The sequence below is a fragment of the Pituophis catenifer genome, unplaced genomic scaffold (genome assembly GCF_029215685.1).
Source record: "Pituophis catenifer annectens isolate HBS135680 unplaced genomic scaffold, rPitCat1.0.hap2 SCAF_1, whole genome shotgun sequence".
Classification (NCBI taxonomy): domain Eukaryota; kingdom Metazoa; phylum Chordata; class Lepidosauria; order Squamata; family Colubridae; genus Pituophis; species Pituophis catenifer.
In genome coordinates this window covers 305404567-305431500 of record NW_027256881.1, presented here as the reverse complement: position 1 = coordinate 305431500, position 26934 = coordinate 305404567, and the positions used below count along the sequence as shown (strand labels likewise).

The window sequence follows — 26934 nt, the reverse complement described above, 5'->3', positions numbered from 1 at the left end:
TTTACCATAAATATCCCATTGTACTGTCATCCTTTGAGTCCTGGAACAATTGTAATGATCTAAATAGAACTATCAGTGGGTTAAATGCAAAATTTATTTACTTACTGCTTCTATCTTCCACACAGAAGCTCAATTTGGGATTATATCCAAAAGGAGGTAACTTTTAATTGGTACTTAAATTTAAATTGACTCATGGTTCTGTGTATGGAATTAAATAGATTGTGAGGTGCACTGTTGTAAAACCTATCACTTACTGAATGTTTTCTTATACTCTATTTGATAGCATTTGCTATTTGTCCAAAATTACTAATTTAGCTTTCATGGAAGAATGGAGAAAATACAACATTGTTGCAGTCTTATTTGATGTATGTTATGTTTTATACTTTGTTGTACATTCTTATTTTGTGAACTGCAGAATCCTACAATTGCAGGAGCATATAAGCCTGGTAAATAAATAAATATTAACTACACAGCAAGCAACCTTGCACAATCCTTGATAATCAGAGTTAATAGTTACTCATCTATTTTTAAGAATCAGGTCAAGTGTAAAAATGGGTGAGCCAAATAAAATTGTCAAGCAATGCAAACCACTGTAAAAAAGGAAGAAAACACTGTTAACAACTGGCAAGGTAAAATGTGGTTGGTAACTAAATAAACTGGTGTGAAATATGCTTAGTTTATTTTTTTTTTAAATCTTAGCTGTAGAGAATATGAAAAGAGATGATCTCTTTCTCATCTGTTCATAGTAAGCATTTGTGGCTCTGTTTTAAAACTTTCAAGTAACTTGTACAGAGCCAATAGAATGGGCAGCCTTATATTCATTAAAGGTATTTTAGATCAAGAATATGAAATGGTAGGCAATGCAATTAAAAGTTGAGAAATATTTTTATCTGAAATTGGATTATTGTTTCCATAGGAAGAGGCAAGATAAAGTGATCATAATGTGGTACTATATAATGGAGAAAGCAGCTTTGTGAACCCTTTAAACTTATCCATAAGCCTGTAGAGATGTTATCTACAGTGTGATTTGAACTCCATATAAATCACATTAATAGTTAATTAGTAACACAAGTTAAATTAGTAACGCACACAAAAAATATTTTTGTGAGGGGCATTGTTATAAAACTTTGTAGAATGTTTTATTGAACATATTCAACCAACTTTCACTACCTTTGCTGGATTTTTTTTATAGTAATTGGTAACATATACTTCAGGAGCAATGAGTCAACGAAACATTTTCTGAATCTCTTAGTAAATTCTGCACATTGGCATAGAAATACATACAACTTCTTCAAGTTGTTATTTTTGGGCTGTCTTGCACTGCTTGCTTCAGACCTTAATGTAACAGTGCAATAGATTAAAATCAGGGCTTTTGACAACCATTCCAATAAAGAAAATGTCTTCTGATTCAGCTATTCTGTCATAGATTTGTGTGTGTAGAATTTCAGTTGTGCTGCATGATCCACATTTGCTTAAATTTCTGTTTGGCTTCATTTGTACATTTTGTTGATATGGTCCCAAAATTATTAGCTCATCAACTATGAATTGTCTGATTCCTATGGCTGCAAAGCAGCTTCAAATCATGATATTCCCATTACTATGCTTCATGAGTCAGGTGAGGTTCTTTTGTTAAAATGTATTTTTTTTTTCAAACATCAATTTCTCATTGATGCAAAAACAATCTTGTTGTTCCACAGCCTTGCACAATCAGACACTACTTAAAACAAGTAGTGAAAAGCAGTAGTTTCCTCCTTGGTATCCTCCAAGGAACATTATTCTTTTTCAGGGCTTGTTTTTATAGTGGCCTGCAAATTTTTGACATTAATCTGGAGTACTCTTACAACTTTCCCAGAATATTGTACATCTTGCTCTTAGGGTAGATTGTATTGGACACCTATTGGAACATGTAACAATGGTATAATATTTTCTTCATTTATATATTATCTGCTTAATAGTGGAACTATACGATAATGATTTTGTGACCCTTTTCAGCCTCACACATGTTCACAATTTTTTTCTGAGGTCTATGGATAGCTCTTTTAACTAGGATATGATTTAGATCTACAAACTTTGATGCTACTCACTAGTAGTAACCACAGGCTTTTTATAGGGTAGAGTTCTTCAAACTCATGTTTAATTATCATCTAATTGACTGGACAGCTTAGAATAATTAAAAACCCAAATTATTTTTAGAAACAGATTAAAAAATAACTATCTCACACTTAGGTAGTAACAATTGAACACAAGGTACACAATACAGTGTCACACAATGCCCTGGCCCAATAAAAGGTAAAATGGATGTAATTTAAAACACATTGTTACCATTTAATCTTTTAATGCTATAACCAAAGAGCCCAACAGAATTTTGGCTGGTGAGGTTTCATAAACTTCTAAGTGTACTTTCTAATGCTATATAAGCCTGATAGAATGTGTACCTTTATAGTGGCCTTATCATGTTGCAACTTTCCTGGGAATTATTTCATTTTACCGATGTCTAAAACTGAGTATGGATGCAACAGAGCTCTTGATAAATTGCAGCTAAGGGAATACAATTGCCTGGAGGACTGTGTGCTCCCACAGCCTCTGCAACAAATCACCTTCTGTTAACGCTTCCCCTAACATAACTACAACTAATTGGGAGTATTTTGTACCATATCAAAGGCTACAATATGCCAATTTGGGACTTGGGGATCCTTTAGGAGACTGGATAGAGCTTTTTTTTTTTTTTTAAAGAAGGGCAAGCAATGAGTTATACTAATTGCTATTATCAAGGTTGGAGCCTTTTCTATACCATTAGTGAATGACAATCTGCATCACACAGTCCCTGGAATACCTTAGACTTAGAATAACTTTGTCACTTTAAATGTACACTAATCAGCATCCATAGGACTATAGTCCTAATTATCCAGTTTTAATTCCCGATCTGAAATATAGTTTCATGAGAAAGAGGTTGCTTTTAGCTTCCATACTGATTTCTGTTTTGAATATAGTCATTAAGAAATGAAAAGTCAGAAGTATCAGGGTTCCTTAATTGCCTTAACGCAATTAAGAGTCTCAAGCCATCTGACAATAAAAATCCAGTTTTATTAGGAGCACCATGTCAGCATTACGTAGGTGAAGCCAACTCTGACTTCACCCCCTTCACGCCTTGCCTCTGACCCTGTTTCCCACTCTCCCCAAAGTGTGTCACCCGGTCACATTCTCCAATGAGGTAATTTCGCAGGTTGCAGAAGTCACTCCCTTCCAGGCATTGCTGGTATCCATGGAGATGGCCTTGACTTGCTCAGCCAGAATGCATCTTGTTATGACTGAGGAATAAATTCCTTGGTGCAGCTGCGAGGCGCGATTTCTGATCCCCCTGCTTATGGCAACTCGGGATCTAATTATACAGTCATATAGTTAAGGAATTATAGGAATATAGTCATTAAGAAATGGAAAGTCAAAAGAACAGTTTGTGGTGAGAGAATGGTGCCTGTCATTTCATATGAAAAGAGAACTTTCAAGAAAAGGCATTCTTCTAAGAGCATGTATGAGCTTTCTAGATAGTTTATGACCTATTTTTCAAGGAAGTGTCTACTTTTTCAGTAGTAAAAAAAGACAATAGGCCAACATGTAGAACAAAATGCTTGTCTTGGTATTTTAATTAAGGATTAAAGCAAATTTCCTCTTTCCTACAGACAATTTTACAGTAAAAATATGTAAAACCAGTTATTAAATATACAACAGTTGAAAATTACATATTTCAAGTGTGTAATCAATTTCATTTTATGAAACAATACATATTCAAAGCCCGGAGTAGGTGGTAAATTTTTACAGCCTCTTTTACCATCAGCCAGCATCCTGCCACAACCATAGTACAATGAGGAAAATTAGAATGGCGATCTCTGAATTATTCACTGAAAGATAAATACAGAAAATTAGCAAGCATTCTCTCATTTAAATGGTATTCTCTAAAAATCATCTTTCAAATGTGTCAAAATTGAGTTTCACACATACACATTGTTTCAATATACACATTGTTCAGCAAACAATAAAGAACTGTACTTACACAGGTTTTATGCCTGACTGTACATTTTCATGTTCTATGAAGACATGTAATTACAGATAGTAAAAAGAATTAGTTACCTAGTTTGTGTTCGAGTCCATTTCAAGGCATGACGTGGTGGTACAGAAACAGAAGGGTGGTAGTATGTGCAATCCACTCTGGTACAGTGTGTGTTAAACCTGCAGTGCTAACAAGATAAATGAAAGGCTTAAAAACTGCTTGCAAGTATTGAATTTGGCTTATTTTATTTAGTGTATGCTTTTTCTTTAAAATTATGCAATTCCTCAAAGGGATCATTCAAGTATCTAAACTGAGCCAACTGAACCAAAGTTGGAAAATTTCTATGACTGTTCTTTTTTTAGAGTTAACTCCTAGGTTAGATAAAAAATGCATTTGATGCAAACTTCTATTTGTGGCGTCACTGATTGTGCATTCACATGCAAAAGCCATCACCGAAGCTGCAAATACTAATATGCAAAAGCTCTATCCTAGAGTTTAACATAAAATTGTACTACTAGAAGTAACAAAATGCTGAATTTGAAAAATATAAATTTTATGGGAAATACATTGTCTTAAAGGAAAGATCCTGTAGAATAACAGAATACCAAACATGAGAAATTTTGCGTAGGATGTTACAAGCTAACAAATTGCTATTGCTTATTACGTTTGCCATGAGAAATTTTGCGTAGGATGTTACAAGCTAACAAATTGCTATTGCTTATTACGTTTGCCAGTTTTTCTAAACACAGAATACCACCTTGGTTTCCTGGTGCTGGTGCCGATTTCTACTTTACAGATTCCAGCCTTCATTACCAAAATCCCACATATTATATATAATCTGTAAATTTAAGACCTTAATACACAGACTAATGTTTCATGTGTCTCTTCTCTTTTCCATACTTAATATATCTTTCATCACCACCAGCATAACTTTCCTCTCTCCACACATTGCTTTGTTTTGTGTATTTCATGTCTTATGTGCACATTGTCCATTTGTCTTCTGTTTGGATCATTCTTCCCTTCTCAAATTTCATCATCCATTTTTCTTCATTGCCCCATCTATTCTTTTCAGATTCTCACACACATGTGCAGACAAGAGACATGTACACACACACATACTCACACTCACTCACTCAGTACTAAATATCCTATTTTATATATAATGCCCTGGGTTCAAAATAAAAGTACTAAGAGAAAACAGCAGATACTTCAATTTCAGCCTGTGTTTCCAAATTTTCTCTGCATAGATATATAACTCAATCTACGATACTTACTTTGGGATGGTAAAAAGGACATTCCATTTTCTTACACGCAGGGAAAAAGCGGCAAAGCTGGCTAGTCGAAGATGCTGGTGGGGCTGGAGCTGAAACTGTTAAAACAATTAATGAGAAAGAAACAGCTATTCCCAAATTATTCCAAAATTTGGTATTTAATTAAATATTTAATTAAAGAATTGTGAGTATTGCCATATATGTACTGTATGTAATTTTAATTGGTGGCTCTTACTATTCCCAATGTATAATTATGGAAGATCCCACAGCTGAAGTTGCTGAATTTTGACCTAGTCACTGGCAAGGTACGAGGTCATTATGGAATTCAATAGGCACAGCTGTGTTTTCCAAAAAGTAAAAAACAATAGGTTTCCTGCCAGTTTTATGAGTAAGTCATGAGAAAGAGTGGCATGAGTAATGCTGTGCCCAAGACTGCTTTAGAAAGGGGGGAATTCTATGCATACAGAGCAATTCTTGCTGAGGACTGAAGCTGGCCTCATCACACTGCAGAAATGAAGAAAGGGGCTCCCATTAATGCCCTATCCCAAGTTATGATGAGCAAGGCATTGGAACTGGACCCACATCCTCCACTCCTTTTGACCATACTAGATATGACCAGACAGCTCAAACCAATTGGAATTTAGTGGCTGTTCTTAAGCAGCAGTTTTATTTTGGCAATACAACTAGCTGTTATAAAGTCTATGAGGCTTTGGATTTGAGTTTGCTATCATTGGCATATTCTAAGCAAGCTCATTTTTTTTTTAATATTAAGACAATCTTACCTTGTTTAGGAGGTGGTTGCGGTGTCCGTCGACTGGCATGAGTATAAGGACAATCTGGTTTGGTGCATTTGGCATCATATTTACAGTTTGGATGGATGAATAAACATTTGTCAGCAAACTTACAGCTTGGAAAAACTCTGAAATATGAATGTAAAATACTTATTACTTCAGAACAAGTTTGCCAAGATGCACACTTTCAAAATTGCTTATGCTTACTGATGCAGAATACAGTTTTACATAAAACATGAGAATACAGTTTTCATGTTCAAGTCAAGCCAAGAAAGATATCAGTGGGGATTAAAAAAAAACAACCCTCAAGCTCTATAAACTTTGAATAAAATTTGACAGAAGTCAGCGGAAAAAAAGCAGAAAACATTAGCATGTGTAGAGGCTAAACCAAAATGTATAGTTTGGTGGCTCTATGTGTGCACGGATGTGCAAAATCTCCAAGTGCCAAATGACCCCCCCAAAACACCAAAGGCCCAAAGGATTCCCAAGGACTTTGGATTTTGTTCAAGGTATTTGTATATCACCCAGAGCCCTTCTGTGAGGGAGATGGGCAGTTTCAATATTTGATAAATAAGTACCCAATTATATCATAAGGTCCTTCACCAATGTGTGAAAAAAGAAAAGAATCTTCACATTTACGATTAATAAATTTAACTTCCCAGATTAAGAAATAGAGAGCAGGCAATCTATCACTAATCTGAATCATAACAGCTACAACCATGAAAAATGAAAGGAAATGAAAACTGTAAAAATTTCAATGTAAGAACTGTGTAAAAGAGGCTGTGGTGCCTTGATATTCAGCAATTCCCTAGAACTAGGTTGATAGGGAAACACAAACACACTCGCATTATGCATTTTCACCCCAGCCTTCCAATGTAGAAATTGAGAAAAATTAATAAATGATTCTGATCACTGACTCAGATTACTGAATGATAAATGCTTCGACAGAATAAAAATCTCAATCTGAACTCCTAAAAGTCTTTCTTCCCACACAACCTGCTATCTTGCTGCTCCCACTTCTTCTCTCTGATAATTCTTTATTGAAATTTAGACCATAAGCTCTTGGGCAATAGCTTTCCTTTATTCCTTATGTTAGCAGAAAGCTCCATAAAATATGGCAGTTATCTTTATATCCAGAGTTCCATCAAATGGGTTAGGGTCACTCAGAACTGATTGCCAAAATAGTGTTTGTTTCTCTTCCATCTGAACTTTTCCCACAATGCAGGAAAGTCAAAGTGGAAAAATTTTATCTCTTTTAAATTTCAAGAACCTGGCGCAGTTCTAGGCTCCTTTCCACAAATATCAATTAAATACGAGGAGTACGAACTATAGCATAAAATAACCAAACAAATCACCAGAATGTGCAACATTTGCCTAACATAAATAGATAAACGCCCCATCTTTTTCTGTTAAGAATTTAACACTCTATGTTCAGAATTTCCAATCTTGTTTTGGTCTTGTTCAAGCTATAGTTGTTCTGCTGATGTAATACTGGGAAACTAATACAGTGCAAATCCCCCTTTTTGTGAGCTTGTTTTCCTTTATGTAACAAGCACAGTAGTGACTACCCGTCAATTCAAGTCAAGTTGTTTATGCCTAGTAATGACAAATATTCGGTAACATCAAGATGGACGCTACATATAGGTAATGACCAATTAGCCTCCAATCCTGTTTATCCTTTTAGCTACTGGCTGCAGCCATGATTCATGGCAATGAAATTTAGCGCAATTTCAGCGCAAACATCTCCTACTCATTGGTGCTGGTGATGTAACAAACTTCTTTTGCGCTAAGCTGTGTGCCTAAAAACTAGGAAGGCAAGTTAGGTGAAGCTCCGTTGAGATGTTCAGGGCCACTTACTTGCATGGCAGTGTAGGATGATGGAAGGCACATTCATCTCCATTTTTGCAGGCAGGCCAGTATTTACAGCGCTCGGGTACTTTCTCCATCTTCTGTAAGATGCCTATTTCTTCCATCTCTACTGTAATAGCCAAAGAAATAAAGTTAGACATCTGGATTGTAGAAAAAATTTGATCGAAACCTGATCAAAACAACTATTTACACAATAGTTACACTATATATACACAATTTAGAATGAAATTCAGAAAAGTGGAAATATCCACAAAGACAGAATAAGTTTGCCACTAAGCAATTTTTATAACTCTCAAATTGACTGAACCAAGAACAGCCAGAATTGGTTGAAAGATGGGCAGCTATATACATGTTATAAAATTCATTCATTCATTCATTCATTCATTCATTCATTCATTCATTCATTCACTCACTCACTGCCCTGAATAAAAGCCTCACATGAACAGTAGCTGTTTTGCCAGACCAGACAACACCAGACACACCTCTTAAATAGCGGGAGGAAGAAGATGGAAGTCAGAGGGGAATAGCAATAGCACAGCAAAGGATACAGTGGAGAGGAAGAAAGCATGATAGCAACAGCAATAACACTTAGACTTATATATCACTTCACAGTGCTTTACTTAGCCCCTCTAAGCGGTTTACAGAGTCAGCATATTGCCCTCCAACAATCTGGGTCCTCATTTTACCCACCTCAGAAGGATGGAAGGCTGAAATCAACCTTGAGCCTGGTGAGATATGAACTGCCAAATTGCAGGTAGCCAGCAGGCAGGAGAAGTAGCTGCAGTACTGCATTCTAACCACTGCGCCACTGCGGAATGGTGAAGTGCAGGGCAGCAGAGGTGAAAGGGTCAGTGGAGTGCAGGGTGGCAGAAACAGTGGAAACGAGGGCAGTAGAAACAGTGGGACACAGGGCAGCAAAGATGGCAGCAGGGTAGTGGAACATAGGGTGGCCAAAAGGGCAGAGATGGGGGGAGATATGTGGAGAGAGTTGAAGCAGAGAGAGGCACAAGAAGCATGAGATCCTGGCCTAATGACCAACCTGGACTACCCATGCTTCTGTTGTTAAGCAATTTTGTCAAGTGATGCTTTGCCTAGCATCCACCTCTTTTAGCAATGGAAATTCTGGTTCCAATTAGGGTCATTAAGCAAGGACTACTCGTAACATAAAAAAATAGACAACATGGCCCTGACGTGTCACTATTTGAGAAGCAGAATTTTCAAGTGTCCCTGTAATTGTATGTGGGAAAGTTTGCCCTTGCTAAACTGGGCAACACTGTAGCTCCAGAATGAAGTAGAATTCGCTCAGCTAGTTGTGATTCCTATCTGGTTTGCCCCAGGAGGCCAACAAATTCCAGATATCTCTCCAAGCAATTGTGTTTTCAGAAGTCTTCAAAAATGCAGTAAGGAGATGGTGATCTGAATATCTAAGGCTTCCAGAGGCCAAGGGCCATCCTTGAAAAACCTCAAACATGAGGTCCCCATAGATGGCATTCACTCAAGTTTAGGCTCCTTCTAGATCTTACTAGATGGACAGTTTCACTTTAGATAAGGTAGTATCAATAAAGGAGAATATTTATAGCTCAGGATTGGAATAGCAATAGCACTTAAGACTTATATACTGTTTCATAGTGTTTTACAGCACGCTGAACAGTTTACAATGTCAGCATATTTCCCCCAACAATCTGAGTCCTCATTTTATCAACCTCAGATGGATAGAAAGCAGAGACAATTTTGAGCCCATCAAAATCAAACTCCAGGCTGTGAGCAGAGTTAGTTTGCAATACTGCATTCTAATCACTGCACCACCAGGGCTCTTTGAAATGAGGGTTCATTGGTGCTTTCTAAACTTGGTTGTTTTCTTGCAGACATTTCATTACCCAGACTAGGTAACATCATCAGTGCACATCAGCACTGATTGGGAAATGAAATATTTGCAAAGTTTGGGTAATGAAACATCTGCAAGAAAACAACCAACTCAGAGAGCATCAATGACCCCTCAGAAAAGGTAGTTTTGGAGACATTTAAGCTCTGAGCTACATAGGGCTTTAAAGAAAACCAGTATCTTGAATTATGCTTGACTGACCAGCATAGCTCTGTGGTACAAATGTTATATGCTGGATGGGTACTCACATTATTATTTGGGTTGCTACATGTTGAACCAGCTGAATGATTGTCAGGGGTAGCCCTATGCAAATTACACTAGCTTAGCCATGAGCTGACAAGAGAGTATGTGATCAAAAGCAAATCCTCCTGTTCCAGAAATGGCTGCTACTAATACACAAGATGTAATTGTGCATCCACACATAACCTCTACTAGCTGTTCAAGCAGGGACCATGAGTTCAAGAGAATGTCCAGATTGTGAGCAAGCTTGGTGTGGGGGAATAAAATTCTATCAAGAGACATGATGGACTATGTCTGGAAAAAGCTGACTTAAGAATCCACAGACGTTGTATCTTGCTAGGATCCATTTTATCCACCTCCTTACAGGTTCCAGGCATAAGGCCAGGTCTTCTGGCACAATTCCTGCTCAATCAGGGTAGAGATATATGACTGGGTACCATCTGCACACTGATAATATTTCATCTCAGGCTGATGGCTAACCTAGCAGACTTGACTTCTATCTGCCCTTTACCACTGACTGAGTGAAACTGTCTGTCTTGACCCGGTCTGAATCTGAAGAGCTATCTGCTCTAGCTCAACCTGTGAAATGTCTCAGGAGACACCAAGCCAAGGAATCACATGAGGCTGATCAAATACATGGACTACCAGGACAACTGGAGCAGTCAGATGAGGATGATGTAATGCCTCCTAGCCCCCATACAGAGTCAGTAGAGAGGAGAGCAGAAACTTCCATGAGGACATTTGCCAAGCAAGGGAGTAAATCTCTTTGTTAGTGACAGCTGATTCCAACCTGATTTAAGAAGCAGCTCTGATCTACGTTCTCTTTGCTGGAAACAATGTCTGATCTCTTTTGTAAGATTCCTATGAATTCTGTTTGTTTAAGAAACCTTGAACCTCTGACCTCTAGATGGCTCACAACACTGATCTGGTTCTTAGAACCCTGATTTGGATTTGGACTATTCTTCTGCATGTTCCTATTAAAAGCAAACTCTTCAGGCAAACTTTTGTTTGTGATTGAAACCTGAAGCAGGATACTAACAGCTTGGGACGGAAAAAGATCCACTGCAAAGTAGTGTCTCTCACAGCCTCTTGAAACTGGCCCAGTATATCATAGCCAGTTGGTACATGAAAAACTACCGAGAGATCAAGCAGGATCACAAAAGTCACATTTCTCTCTCCCTTGCTCCACCAAAGAACATCAACCAGAACCACCCATGAAGTTTCAGTCCCATATCTCTGGCCTGGAGTTCCTCAGTAAACCAAGGAAATTACTTGGATCAATGGTCATAGAGAGGCCACTTAGGAAGAATCCTGTCAGATACCACAATTAACCCTTTATTCCAAGGGTCAGAAAACCACGCAGTAGAATTGTCCACCAGCACTTTGGAAAACTTCCCAAATGCCCTTTGGAAATCAACAGGGACCATTAGGCACCTGGGATAACCTTATTAAATACAGAGATCCTCCTCCCTGCAGAGATTCACAGCAGCAACAAATTCCATCATAGCCTCCCTGAAGTAAGCTGACCATGAAAAGAACTGATGGAGAATTCTCCTACATCCCATTCTCCCATATCAGGTTCAGTTGCTCAGATAAAAAACAGATCTAACACATATGGGTGTTGGGACCATGAATTCCAAGAAAAAGTCCATGATTGTCATGGTGGCCATGGAACTGCATTGTTACTTCCTAATAAACTCAATTTGAAATCTCCCAAGGCCAGAAGTCTAGGGAGTTGCAGCTATCATCCTGATGTTGCAGTTAAGCAACTGAGATAGGAGAGACGGTGCACAGCAGGAAAGTCAATAAGCAGTAGCAATCCTAGCTTGTCCCTAAAGCTTATAACATCTCATATCCAGTTATCTGCAGAACAATGTATCTTGTCACCTGCAGAGTAATCCTGATGACAATCCATTCCTTCTCTTCTAGCATGGATTTGTGGCTGATGCAACTACTGAAATCTGGCTGGGCAAAACCCTGAGATGAATGTATCAGCTTCCTTGCCCCCATGCAGGTCTCAGTAATTCAAACAGGTGTGTATTCATCCACCATGAGTTAAGGATGAGAAGAGATTTATTACAGATCTCATCCACCATGAAGGAGGTTAAGGATGAGAAGAGATTTATTACAGACAGATCTGGCATTCAAAGACAGCCAGAGCTTAGACAATAACAAGATCTTCCTACTTAATTCTTGAGATAAAGAGTATAGAAACCAGGACTGGCCTTAGGCTTTCAATCCCCCTTCAACAGTGCTGTTTCCTAATTACTTTCAGGCAGAGTAGATGAATGAAATCTTATGTTTTTTAAGACTTAAAACGTTCTGTAAAAAATAATATATCCTAAGAAATTTGGCTTAGATGTTAGTCATTGAATTCCTGCCTCCAGTTTAGTTTTCAATTGCCCAAATATATTTTGCAATCAAGTTACCATAAAGACCTTATCAATGAGGATGAGAATGTTACCATCTGTGCTGTCCAGCTGTCTGGATATAATGTGCATCTGTTGTGTGCGAAGGTTTCTTAATCCCTTGCTCGCTGTTGGTTTGGATGGAATAGGCCTAACTCCCTCCATAAGATTCAATTCTTCCTCTTCTTGATCTGATAAGTACCCCGGAGGGCTGGGGACTCCATCCAAAGTGACTATAAACTTGGGACTAGCAGGCTTATCTGACAGCATAAGCTGCTCTCTATAATAAAATGATAAAAATTGTTTAAGTTACTAAAACAAGAACAAAGGAATGCTAATTGATACCAACAATTCAAGTTGAAGATGACTTGATGACATATAATCAATCAAACATAATTCATGACAATCAATACAGCATAATTATTTATAAAATACTTTTTAAGACCTAAAAGATTTTATGGATTAAACTACTTTCCCTCAAAATGTACAACACCCTTAAAAGGGAAATGACATTTGGGCCTCATATCCTTAGTTTGTGCAAAGAAGGAAGTCTACCCACTCTTCATAATTTTGTTCTGAGCATGCCTCTTGACTAGAATAGCCATCCATCCAACCAACTACCTATCTCTGGGCAGTAAATTCTTCTGAGCTACAGAATTAGAAGAGAAAATATTTCATTGTGTCCAGAGCATAAGCCACAACCACAAGTCCTTAGTTCTGGAGCTTAACATTCATTTTGTGCCACACACTATAAGGTAAAGGTAAAGGTTCCCCTTGCACATATGTGCTAGTTGTTCCCGACTCTAGGGGGCGGTGCTCATCTCCGTTTCAAAGCCGAAGAGCCAGCGCTGTCCGAAGACGTCTCCGTGGTCATGTGGCTGGCATGACTAAACACCAAAGGCGCACCGAACGCTGTTATCTTCCCAGCAAAGATGGTCCCTATTTTTCTACTTGCATATTTTACGTGCTTTTGAACTGCTAGGTTGGCAGAAGCTGGGACAAGTAATGGGAGCTCACTCCGTTACGCAGCACTAGGGATTCGAACCGCTGAACTGCCGACCTTTCGATCGATAAGCTCAGTGTCTTGGCCACTGAGCCACCATGTCCCTACGCCACACACTGTAGTATGTGAATTATTGGCATAGACTAATCAGGGGCTTAAGAAAACATATGAAATAAATCTACCACAATCTGCTTTGTCTCTAAAGTGTGCTACTTTCACAATTAAGGCAAGCAAAGACCATATTCTTTAGATATGCTGTATGAAAGTACCCAGTTTCCAAGTTTATCTCTCTACTGAGCCAAAAGGAGTGATTTTTTTTTTACCGTGTCTGAATGAGCCGTCCTGAAAGTGCCTGTAAGGCATCTGTAGTTCTGTTCCCCACTTCCAGGTTTCTGGGTACGGTGACCTCCTCAGACAGCTTGGGCTTCTTCAAAATAAATGATCTTGTATCTGTGTGGATCACTGATTCCAAGTCATAATAATCTAAACCAGAAAAAATGGCAAATGTTTCATAGAGCCTTAAAATCAATAACATATTGTAAATGGAGAGTAAGCACGAAGCTACTCAATGAAGGTAAATCATGATTACTGATCATCACAAAAATGGCAAACTACTCTCTGCTGAGCAGACAAAGCTATTCAAACAGCCAATGATTCTGCAGTTTGTATACTTTCTTCTGGCCTTGGCAGCTTCTTAACACAGGAGCCCTAAAGAAAGAATAAGTCTACACATGCTATGCAAAGCCCAACAGTAATGATACGTTGCAAAGCCTATAATAATAATTTTTAAAAATCTCATAAGAAGTTCAATTGGCAATTTCTGCTGCAGCAGAAATTTTATCTACTAAAAAAAAGTCAGAAAATAAATTTTAGTTTTTTCTAAGAGTATGAAAATATAAGATAATGCTTAAAAATACCAGCCACAACTAACCAGTTTTTTGTAATATGTCTTCAGTGCCTGGCTCAATCTGGAGACGGGAAAAGAGTTGTCTCTGTTGGGTTCCTAAAATAAATTAAGAATGCAAATGAAGTTTCCTTCCCCCTCAATTCAACTTAGGGAACAACACTGTAGTAACTTTTCCCATTTTTGGCAATTTATTTAATTCAACATTTTTTGCATCTCTCTCTATGAAACTGTTTGAATGAAATCTCTCCCAAATTCTATTTGGTAGGAAGCTGAATGTAGCCACTAGGCTTGCACCCTATCTCTATTTTCATAACTGCATCTCACTAAATTCAGGACATTACACTGATTTTTAAGTTTTAAAAAAAGACTAGATAAATTCATGGAGAAGGCTAATCATTCAAATTTACAGTAAAAGCACACAAATCAGTGTATTTCTGGACCACATTAGCTTTACACAATTCTATCTATCTTTTGTATTAAGCTATAATTTTAAATAAATCTGGCAAAAATATTTATTTTCACACGCACCATTCCCTAATAAACATATTTTGCATTTATTTTTCAAGACGAGAATTGTACTTCAGAAACTGAGAAATAATCAAAATAAAATAACTGCATCTCTCAATTCCTATGAATCAGGCTGGTTCCCTTAAACATATGGCAAGAATCCCCAACTGTTGGAAACGAGCCACACAAGCAGTGGGCAAGCGCACAAAGTTTATTTGCACATGTGCGGGATTAGGTTGCATGCATGAAACCATTCCTCCCCCCTCACCACACTGCTGGTACACAAAGCTAAAAAGATCCAGGACTACCGACATATGGTACAAACTCATTTCCTCCCCATCCCATTTCCATGCTCAGAAACGTTATTAGGAGAAGGGAAGGGGATTGTCTTAAAATTCTCAGAACAGTGATGCTCTGCAATGAAAAACAACATGCTAGATTACATGGATTTTTGAGATCTAAAGAAGCTTCTTTTATATTCTCCAATATACATATAAAATCCATTTGGCACCTCCTGTGTTTCTGTGCTTATCTGAGTATGCGTGAATTATTCTGGATGTGAGAAAAAGGTTGAAATATCTTCCTTCAAAGAGTGCATCAGACAAGGTTCTGCTACAATATCTCACTATCTAGGTATAATTGAGCTTTCTGATCACTTGAGTCTATGGTGGCATATTCAACACTACCTGGAATTCTTCCTAATGTCTGTTCTCTTGGTTCTTCTTCTTGCATCTGAGAGTTTACTCTGTTTGGCTGAGTCTGGTCATGAATTACTTCAAGGAGGGCTTCTTCATGGGAAGTTCGAGTTCTGGGAGCCACAGGAACTGTCTGCTTTGGTGGGACTTTCCATAAACCAAAACAATATGTTATACAAAGAAGCAAACAATGACAGGCATTTTATCCCAAATTGTGATCTAAAAATTCTGCTAATTTTAACCCCAAAATACAGTTCCTAACTAGGAAAACTACTTTTTTCAAGGTACTTTCAATTTTCAGTATAAAATATTGGGCTATCCAATGTGCACATACACATTGTGCTGCGGAATCAATCAGGCAATTTGCAATTTTGACCCAGCATCTCTCATTATTGAGTCAGCCTTCCATCCTTCCGAGATGGGTAAAATGAGGACCCAGATTGTTGGGGACCAATATGCTGATTCTGTAAACCATTTAGAGAGGGCTGTAAAGCATTATGAAGTGGTATATAAGTCTAGGTGCTATTGTTATTGCTATTATTGGCTAAGCAGGCAGGGATTACTAGGAAATTCCACTGTTCACCCAGCATATTAATTGATTCATGGTTAGAGGAGATAACCTTTGTAGAAATACTCTGCTTTACTAACTTAGAGAGGTTATATTAGGTCCAAACAGACTTAAGTCTGGTTTTGAGAACTTCTTAATGACCCCTTAGTATTAACCCCCACCTGGCAGGCTCACAGCTAGAGAAAAAATGTAATAAAAAAGATATATATATATATATATATATATATATATATATATATATATATATATATATATAGAGAGAGAGAGAGAGAGAGAGAGAGAGAGAGAGAGAGAGAGAGAGAGAGAGAGAGAGAGAGAGAGAGAGAGATAAGTGGGTTGTTCATGATAGGCAATTACAACAACTGCTTCTTTAAGCTCCCTTCTTTCCAAAGGCCTCAGAGGTCTTTCCTCTAGACAACCTTAATTATCTTTACCACTGCAATGCAGTTCTTTAAGCTGTGAGTAACTTTTGAAAATCTTTGGTCAAAAGCGGGAGACAGACAACCAATGTATAAATTATATATTGAAGATATGGGAATAGATCAGCACTAGGAACTTATATATTGAATTTGTAATAGTTTATTTTTTATGACCAAAGAATCTGGGAAATAATCAATATAGGTTTCATAAGCTTTAACGTAAATACATTTCTGAAAAAATATGTTCTATTCATCTATTTTATAAACAAACTAGAACCGTTGTTTCCATGTAACTAGTCTTGTTTTGCTCCCATTTGTTTTATGACAACTTACAAGCACATTTTTGCTTGTAAAAAGGCTATTATGGATAATGGATATGGGCTAAAAAAAAATTCAAAAGGATAGTCACGTTAATCTGTTGCAGCAAAAAGCCTAAATCACTCTAAATCAAAACTAACTCATTTTGCTCTAAGTTATCGTTTCACCAGATGTGCAAAGTATCATTCTACATTCACACTTGCATAGAAATCATTAACAAATTGATCTACCTGTAGCATAATTAGTTGTCTTTGTCACTGATTCCTGAGCTTCAGATATAGCTTTCAATATTAAATTCTTATTAGCTTGTTTGGAAGGTGGCAGTGAAGGCCTAGATGGTCGAAATAAAACAGATACAAGGGTGTTAAATTAATACTTCTATTTTTATTATATATTTAATTTTTGTCACATTTCATTTAAAAAAAAAAAAGAAATTGAAATCCATGGAGATACATGAGTCACCCAACTCAATGGTGGCTAAATGGTGGCCACTTTTTCTCCCCCTCATGGAGATACTTCTATTCATCTGTGCATATCTCTCAACCTTGCAAAAGATGCTACATTTCCCAGCCACTTTGTAAACTGAGCCACAAAACTATTATCAGCAAATTCCAGTATAGATGGACACCTGCTTTCTGCTGAACCAGAATATATGAATCTAAATGTGCCCTACAGGATCATACCAGAGGCCTGCTTGGACTTTATTCCTGTCTAAAATAAAGCTACCGGTTATATAAATGGTAGTATAATTAGAAAATATGTATTTTTTTTTTAAAGAGATCACTACCTTCTTTCAGGTTTTGCAGGCACAGAGACACTGCTGGAGATGCCTCCTAGTCGCAGACCGTAGTCATCTTCCTCTTCTTCTTCCTCTCCATCATTACTGAACCGTTTCACTTTGACTACTGAACTTACAACTGGGAGTTTCCTCTTCCTCAATGTTTCTTCCTGCAGGTAATAGGATAATATTTTATTTGATAAATCTGATCTGCCAGTGAACATATTTCCAGGCCAGGGTAACTTCCATGTCCATTATACTCTGAAGAATTATGTAAAAGAATTCCTGTCTGTTTAAGAGTCAAGCACTTTTTATTTCTTTCTTTTTATTTCCTTTATGCAAACTACTAAGGGATCCATACAGCAGGACAAAATAAATGAACATCACACAATAATATGTTTTGAGAGCAGTTTTAGGGGAGATACATAGTAGACAACATTGTCTATTTAAGTATGTTTTCATGTGTGCACATATGGGTGTATACTATATGTGTAAGGAGAGGGAGGGAAGAGAGGGGGAGGGAGGGAGGGGAAAGGAGAGAGCACAATTATTATACATTTACTATAGACATAAAGAGCACAAAGTGGCTTAAAACAACAAAAAATGCCATAAAACCAAACTAATATATTTAAGCAACCTTTTTAAAGATGCCAACAGAAGATTCAAGAACAAGAAAAATTCAAAAGCCCAATCCAATTTTTAAAATATAATGGTATAAATAGAGGCTTTAGTTTCACATTGATTGCAGCATGGGAATGGGATGTTGGCTCCCCCATAAAACTGTGTTAGAACACTGCACACCAGAACAACTAGTCACAAGAACAGTTTTTTTCCCCAACGCCATCACTCTGCTAAAAAATAATTCCCTCAACACTGCCAAACTAGTTATGAAGTCTGCATTACTATTAATCTTCTCACTGTTCCTATCACCCATCTCCTCCCACTTATGACTGTAACCTTGTTGCTGGTATCCTTAAGATTTATATTGACTCACGTTTCCATCATAACTGGTTCTGCAAAATTTTGTGCCCATTTTATCATACAATCTTTAACCAATTCATTTTCTGAGTCTCTTTCTAACAAAACATTATGTGGGAAAAAATATGGGTTCAGAATGTTAAATTTACGCAGTCACAGAATTTGAGGGAAAATTTTTATAAAATGTTTTATAGATGGCATTTAGATCCTAAGAAATTGTCATCCATGTATCCTAATGTTCAACCAAAATGTTGGAGATGTGACTGTTTGGATGCTACATATTATCATATATGATGGACTTGCAAGAAAGTGAAGGCTTTCTGGATAAAAATTTGGTGGGTTATGCAAAATGTTCTCAAGAAAAAACTCCAATTTTTCTCCTCAATTGTTTTTATTGGGCATAGTTAAGGGTTTTTCAATGGGTGAAACAAAATTGATATTGTATATGGTGACAGCAGCTAGGTTACTGATTGGTCAATATTGGAAAAGGGATGTTTTGCCTACTATTGAAGAATGGACTTTGAAGGTGGCCAGTTTTGCAGAAATGGCGAAGATATCAGCATACTTAAAAGACCGGACTCAAGAGACTTATGTATGGGAGTGGAAGAAATGGATAGATTATGTGCAGAATAAATACCAAACTAGGAAGTACCAGATAGCTTTTAGTTGAATGTTGTATAGAAATGTATAGTACACAGGGGGGAGAATAGAAGGGCGGTAAAGTATGATATGATATAAAATGATTTGGATTTGGATTTCACCTTGGGGAAGTCATGGGAGGAGGGGAGGGTTAGGGAGGGTTAGGGAGGGAAGGGGGGGGAAATGGGAAAATTTGTATTTGTAAAACTTTTTCAATTAAAAAAAAAAGATTTATATTGACTGTTTCCCTATTACTGTCATTAAGTGTTGTACCTTATGATTCTTGACAAATGTATCTTTTCTTTTATGTACACCGAGAGCGTATGCACCAAGACAAATTCCTTGTGTGTCCAATCACACTTGGCCGATAAAGAATTCTATTACCTATTACCTATTACCTATTGATAGCTGCTCTCCATAAGCTGGTGGAATCATGGCTAACTTTGAGAGATTTCAAAAGTTTTAAAGAAGCTTAAACATTTGCCTTCAACATCTGTAAGCCTGAAAATATTTTTGTATCTTGAGAACTCCAAAATACAAAAATGGCTGGATTTTTTATTTTTTTTTTTGCCCTACTCACCTCCTTGTGAGGATTTTCTGAGGTAAGAGCAAGGATGTTAATGAGTTATATGTAGCCTTGGCTTAGTTTTTGCTCCCTTTAAAAAAAACAGTGGTAATCACCATCAAGGCAGCTATTGCTGGCCCTGATCAGGTAACAAAAGTCAGGACAGGACTTTAAATAATAAACATGTGAAGAAGGACAAGGAGCAGATTTTAAAGAACCAAGCTCCTTTATTTTAAGCAAATTATAAATAAAACAATATAATCAGATTCAGACAGAGTAAAGCTATGTCCAAACTTTCATTTATTTATTTATTTTGAAGAGGAAAAAAAATCTATCTTTGCTTTGCATAGTAAGCAACAGAGTAAAAGTAAAGTAAAAATAATGATAAACTAGATTATATTTTGGGCAGGGGAGATGTTTATTGATTTTGTTTAGATAATTAAATATTTCTGTTCTACCTGTCATGTATTCTATCGCAAGGCAGCATATAAAATGAAAATTTCTTATTCAGGATAATAATCAATTCACATTTGGAATACAGATTCTGTATATTTATTTTATACCCTCACCCTTCCTAATGTTGCTTCCATACAAAATATCGCAATGAAGAAACATTCAGATCCACAGAAGCATTGCTCGATATTGTAGCACTATTTTTCCATTAATATTTTTGATTCAACTTTTATCTATGGAGATTCTAAGTCATCCAGGTCATGATTATCCCAAAGGTGTTTTTTCAAAAGGGAACTGGACTTTTTTTCACAAAAGGCAACTGGACTGTCAAAGTGAATCAAAGAACTGATTATCTTTCAGAACTAAAGAAGCTTCTTGGATGAGAAGCAAAACATCTTCGAGGAAAAACAAAGAAACTCCAGTTGCCTTTTGAAAAGCATCTTTGGGGTTCAATTTATTAAGTAGTGTTCTCCAACTATAATCTGAGCACACATCTAACAATTGTGGATATTTTAGTCTGGTGTATCTGGAGGGCAACAATTTTGTTTCAAAGGCTTAGAATCTCCGAGCTGAATAATTCCCTGTAGATCAATTAGTTGAATTCTCTACCCTATACTTTGATATAGCACAGCTTATATTTAAAACAATGCCAAATAATTGGCAAGAAGACAAATTATCTTTCCATTAACTCTTCCTTTTCTGCTGTTTTATCTTTCCAGATTTTATGGTAATAATTAGATTTCATTATAAGACATGGATAGTTATATGCATATACATATATACATACATATACATTCATACACACACACACACACACGTCGTATATAGTATATATTATGTATATGTATATATGTATGCATGTAGGTATATATATGTATGTATATAGCTTATGTATATGTGTGTTATGTATGTGTATGAGTAAATATATACTTTCTTTTGAGAGCAGGCAACGGAATTTCATTTTTAATGTGTGCCAGTGTGCTCACAGTGTAAAAATTAATTACTTTGCTGGACTTTAAAAATTCAGCACATCTATATCTCCTTTTTTCTTTAAGGAATTAATATAAGCATATAACTTGTTTCCCCCAAAATAAGACATCCCCTGATAATAAGCCCAATCGGGCTTTTGAGCGCATGGCAATAAGGCCAAGCACATATTTCAGGATTCAAAAAAATATAAGACAGGGTCTTATTTTCGGGGAAACACGGTATATAATTTCTGCATTGGATCTCCATGGCAGAGCAATGCAGTATACTGAGGAAAGAGGTAATGTCCAAGATAAGATTGCTCACTATATTTTGTAGAACAGGATTTGAACAATAATTTGAATGAGACTTCCTCATTCAAATTAATCACAATCAGTATTACTTAAAGTCAAGTACTATAAGTGTGGTACTCAGTGCTGGGGATGATGTAACATACATGTATGCCGACCGAAACACAAATCATAATAGTTTTGTGATAACTCACATCAAATTTTTAAAAATGCAGATACTCAAAATATCTAAAATGGCAATAAGATAACATTGAATACATTTGAATTTTATCTAGGGTTCCAAAATTCCCAGAAATCTTAGTGGATGATTTATTATCTGTCTGAACAAGTTACAATGGAGAGGAGAAAAGATAAGAATTAGGAAAGATAAGAGCCAGCAAAAGATTTGTGCTTTTGTGTATGAATCATAAAATACAGCTTACGTAGCAAGCTTTTAGATCAGAACCCTACAGAACATGAAGAAAATCTTCCCCCTAGCATATTTCAAATATTTACATGTATATATTAACAAACCAAAAGGCTAGAAATGTTCTTTTCTAAAGAAAGCTAACTAGTAGAATTCTCAAATTCAAAATCAGTGTCTCTATTCAGTGTGAAATATATGACGTCAGTTATCTTAAAAAGCTCTATCGATATCCTAATCATTTGTCCATTAGCAATGCCTCCTAAAAAACTTGAGAACATGATGACATCTGCTCATACATCAAGCAGGTACAGAAGTCTTCAGTAACAGTATATCCTTACTGCAGGAAAGGCAGTAATGATTATCATCCTGGCAGACCAAAACAATACGAGGTTAACTTGCTTTGGTAAATAGCTGTTAAGAGAATTTGTTTTGAAAAAATACAGGAATCATATATTTTAAGAACGAAGTGCTGCTGTTTGTATTTTGTGCTAGAATTCCATTCCTACAATGAAATTTGATTCCTAAAAACATATTACCCTAAATATAACAAGTGAAATCTGACAATCTAACAGATCACATAATAGACTCACAAGTAGTTCCTTTCCAAATAAATCAGCAGTTCCAATTTTTTCCTTTATGTGAAGACTACATTGGCATCAAATGTTTTTAGGATTTCCATATAAGACAGCTGTTATAGCAATATAGTGTTTGGGGATACCGCTGGCCACATAACCCTGCTTCATAAAACCCCTGAAGGACCGCACACACTTAAAAAAATATTTTAAAAGATTAGCAAAACCTCACAAGATTTTAATAAAAAGAAATAGAACCATTCTCACATGATTTGGTCACTAAATTTTGTGGGGAGGGGACTCCTACTATGGAGTACTTACAGTCCCATCGTGGACTATCCAAATGGGAACATTTGAGAATATGACACTATTATGTGCTGGATGACTTTTGTAAAAGGCCCAAAAGGCTTACAATCTAAATTTGATAGAGGAAGAAACATTAGAAAGGGAGAGGCAAGGGGATCAACAGATGAATATCGTTTATTAATTTTTAGATTTGTTTCTCAGTGTTTCAACCTGATGTACAAAGATGAAAATATATGACAGAAAAATAAGGCAAAGTACAGACTGTAAATGGCAACAATCAGCAACTAGAAAATACATAGTAGACAGTAGCAAACACAAGTATCAACTAGGAGACCCTAATTAAAAATACCCATGAAATGAAGCAAACTGAGATGGAAGCTTCAAACCCAAAGCTGATACATCTTCCTCATACTAATTCCACAGTTTAACAATTGCATCTCTGTAAATGGAAATGCCTTAGAAATTAAATAGAGATTGCACAGATGAATAAATAAATATACAATATGTAGACAAATTCAGTTTTATACATAGAGGAATAGCCTCTAAGAAAAGTCAGCCCCACCCTATTTAAGCTAAAGCCTTGAACTGAAGCTGGAATAGATCAATAACCAATGAAATTTTTGGACTGCCAACACTAGAATACCAACTATTCTCAACTGTTTCTTGAGATGATGATGCATGCTTTAGTTATATCCCAATCTGAATCACCGTAATAGTTTTGACACTCCAACTAGCCCATAATGACAGGACTGGTCAAAGGAGTTAAATTACAGTTCCACTCACTTTTAGTCTGTTTCTGAGGCTATGATAAAGTCATTTATTATTAGCCATTTGTTATTATTAAAACCATCAAGGAGAAACTCTTTTCCTACCACTATTACCTCACATCTTCTGAGATTGTAAGAAAAGGCCTTCTTGGGGAGCATCCTCAGGCTTTGAACCCTTGCCATCTGAGATTAAGCTAGCATCCCCCTTTCTTCTTTCCCTCCCAAGCTATCTGATTTAGGATCAGAATTCTTTATACAATTGCTAGAAAACTTCTGGAACTTCAGATGAATGTGGCTTGAAGAAAGAATGGTTTCCTGACTTCTCTGGAATATTTTTCACATACCTGGCTGGCAATGTTCAGTAGCACATTTTCCATTCAAAGAGGAGTGGCAGCTATGCCTATTTTTTATATGCATTATACTTCCCATTTAAAGCATCAATATGATGTGCAAGTTTCCATTTTATCCTCACAACAACCCTGTGAGGTAGGCTGAGAAACAGTGATTCATAAGGCTTCTTGGGAATGCAGCAGTGCACAGAAATAGTAAAAAAATATAAAGAACTCAACTCAGATGTCCCAACAAGAGTCTAAAACTCTAATTATATATATCATACTGGCTAAGAATTGTCCACTCTTGACTGACTGTACTCCATGGTCTTATAGGAGAATATTATCATGGGAAGCATTTCCTAATGGCAGAATGTATGAAACCATTTGATTTAGTATTAATCAGCAGTTTGTCATGCTGGAGTCGAAAAAGCATTGGTCCCAACCAAGCCAATAGCCAGAAGAATAAAATTACAACATCTATTTGCCCTTTTAGACAAAAACACATACCCACAGACACTTTTCACCTCTAATCCATAAAGCAACTAGAGCCTAGATGCCACAAAGTTTACATGCCAGTCATGAGATATTTTTAACCAACATTGCTATGTTTAGAACAGGAGACCTCAGGTATCCATGGAGATCTCTGTTTGTTGAGTACATGTTAAATACTGGCATAGCTTGGACTCACATACTTACCTCACTGCTAATTTTATCAGCGTTCCCTTTTGAAGGGGGCTGGTAACTCTCGGACAAGCTGTCAAATGCATCTGGATCACAAAGCTGGATGGTTTCCTGTGACCTATCACCCTGAACATTAAGCTGCTTGCCAGTCTGCAGGTTGCTTGACTGTGGCAACCTCTGCAAGTGAACATTGCCTTCGGCATTTCGACTAGCGGGTGGACGATAGATTTCAGCCGTTGGGCGTGAAGAACCATATGTTACTGTAACCAGAGGCTTCTTCCGAGGTAACCGATTCTCCTGTATAAAATTCAGATCTTCATCAATGAGATCATCTGGCTCAGGCTTAATGTCAATCACAGCTTCCAAGGAGGATAACTCCCGTAAAGGTTTTACAGTTGACATTAACAGGGATGGTGACCCATCATGACTGGGCTGCCTGTTGAGAAAGGGGGTGATTAACTTTGTCTGCCATCTTTTAAGAAACAGCTTTGCAATAAGGATAATGAGAAAGTCAATAGCAAAATAGGCACAAATATAATTTACAAATTCTGTACATCATTTGTTCATCTTAGCTACTGATATGGAATACAAGGGCAACAATCTAATCTACAAATCGCTTTTATTTGATTTGACATTAGGGGGATTCTCTATTTTTCAATTATTTCCAACTGCTCTCACAACTATAGCAATAGCACTTAGACTTATATACCACTTCATAGTGCTTTTACAGCCCTCTCTAAGCGGTTTACAGAGTCAGTATATTGCCCCCAACAATCTGGGTCCTCATTTTACCCACCTCGGAAGGATGGAAGGCTGAGTCAACCTTGAGCCGGTGAGATTGGAACTGCCGAACTGCAGCTAGCAGTCAGCTGAAGTAGCCTGCAGTACTGCACTCTAACCACTGCACCACCTCGGCTCTTCTATATTTGCAGAGGCAGGTTCCACTGAGCTTAATTTATTCTAAAGATACAATGACTAATATAGTACTTTCTGATGCTTCCTTGGAACTTGCCAGGTCAAATATATTCCTATGTTTCTTTTAATTGAAAAAAAGATAAAAACAAAAACAAAGCAAGTAGCAGAGTTAAAAAGTAACATAAGATGTGATGAGTAAGTGAGGGGGAAAACAAAGCAAATAAAAAACAAATTTTACACTTGAGAGTATACATACATATGAACATGAATATGTATGTAATTTTAAGGAGAAATACAAGAAAGACAGCTGTCCTACTGTATCTTCTATCCATAACAACATTTCTAAAGATGAAAATAAACATTGAGGAGAACCATTCATAGCATTTCTAATAAATGCTGAACAGGGTTAAGCACATTTAATCTGTAGGACTTTCAAAACATTCAATTGAAATTTCAAACAGATTATTAGTTATAATAACTAATAACAGTATTAGTTTTCCAGTGATTTCTGATATCTGGCAAATCAATACTTTATGTTGCATAAATTTATGTGTCTTAGAACATATGGATAATAAATCAGTAACAGAATTCATTATGAAAAACTACTGACTTATTTTCTCAATTTGTTCCAAAATTTTCTATTAGAAAAATCTGTCTAGTTAAGCATAGCCTTAAGCATAATTGATACCAATTCCAGCATAATTTAGAAATTGTACTATATAGTATAATTTTAACAGCATAGACTGCTACATAAGGATTATCTTTGTAGTGAATTTTTGATAACCTTGTAAAAGAAGTTTAAAGAAATTCTGACATAATACATTCAAATGCTACCAGATTTCAAGATAACCTTCTGTGCTTAACCTACGAAGCTGTATAATGCTGATTAGATTTCCTGGCTGTATGTGAAATACTGTATCAATGTGAAAGAAAGATGATCGTGAATTTAAGGTAATTTCACTCTACCCAAAAGGGGCATAGAAATAAATACTGGTAGTCATTGTTTAATGATGACAATTGGTATTGGCAACTCGGTTATTAAGTGAACCATCAAAATCATGTGACCACATCTGTGCTTATGAATTTACCCAAAATATTGTGTATCAACTGACTGTAATAGCAAACACATGACTGAGAGACATGCTGTAGCCATCCTGTATGATCATTGGTCACAAAGCTATTTTTAATCACAGTCATAAGTTTGAACAATCACTGTCCGAGGCGGTCACTAAATCACTATAATGGCCAAGTTCTTCTCTTTGTTACATTAAAGTTTTCAGCTGAAATCCATTCCCAAATTAAGGTGTTTATGTGAAGAATTTACATCTATCTATCTATCTAT

At 36.6% G+C, this 26934-nt stretch overlaps 1 protein-coding gene across 1 annotated transcript in view; it reads right to left on the bottom strand.

Moving 5' to 3' along the window:
* Positions 1 to 3613: 3613 nt before the first annotated feature.
* The window catches only part of ZC3H14 (zinc finger CCCH-type containing 14), a 35954-nt gene continuing 12633 nt past the window's right edge, over positions 3614 to 26934 (bottom strand). The window contains exons 6-17 of the mRNA XM_070941192.1: positions 24693 to 25113; positions 17711 to 17871; positions 17154 to 17254; positions 15610 to 15765; positions 14441 to 14512; positions 13833 to 13992; positions 12563 to 12786; positions 7965 to 8085; positions 6099 to 6235; positions 5320 to 5414; positions 4126 to 4232; positions 3614 to 3896 (exon numbers count right to left, since the gene is read on the bottom strand). Coding sequence (XP_070797293.1) covers positions 3890 to 3896; positions 4126 to 4232; positions 5320 to 5414; positions 6099 to 6235; positions 7965 to 8085; positions 12563 to 12786; positions 13833 to 13992; positions 14441 to 14512; positions 15610 to 15765; positions 17154 to 17254; positions 17711 to 17871; positions 24693 to 25113 — 1762 coding nt within the window. The 3' untranslated portion in view covers positions 3614 to 3889. The remainder of the gene's footprint in view (positions 3897 to 4125; positions 4233 to 5319; positions 5415 to 6098; positions 6236 to 7964; positions 8086 to 12562; positions 12787 to 13832; positions 13993 to 14440; positions 14513 to 15609; positions 15766 to 17153; positions 17255 to 17710; positions 17872 to 24692; positions 25114 to 26934) is intronic.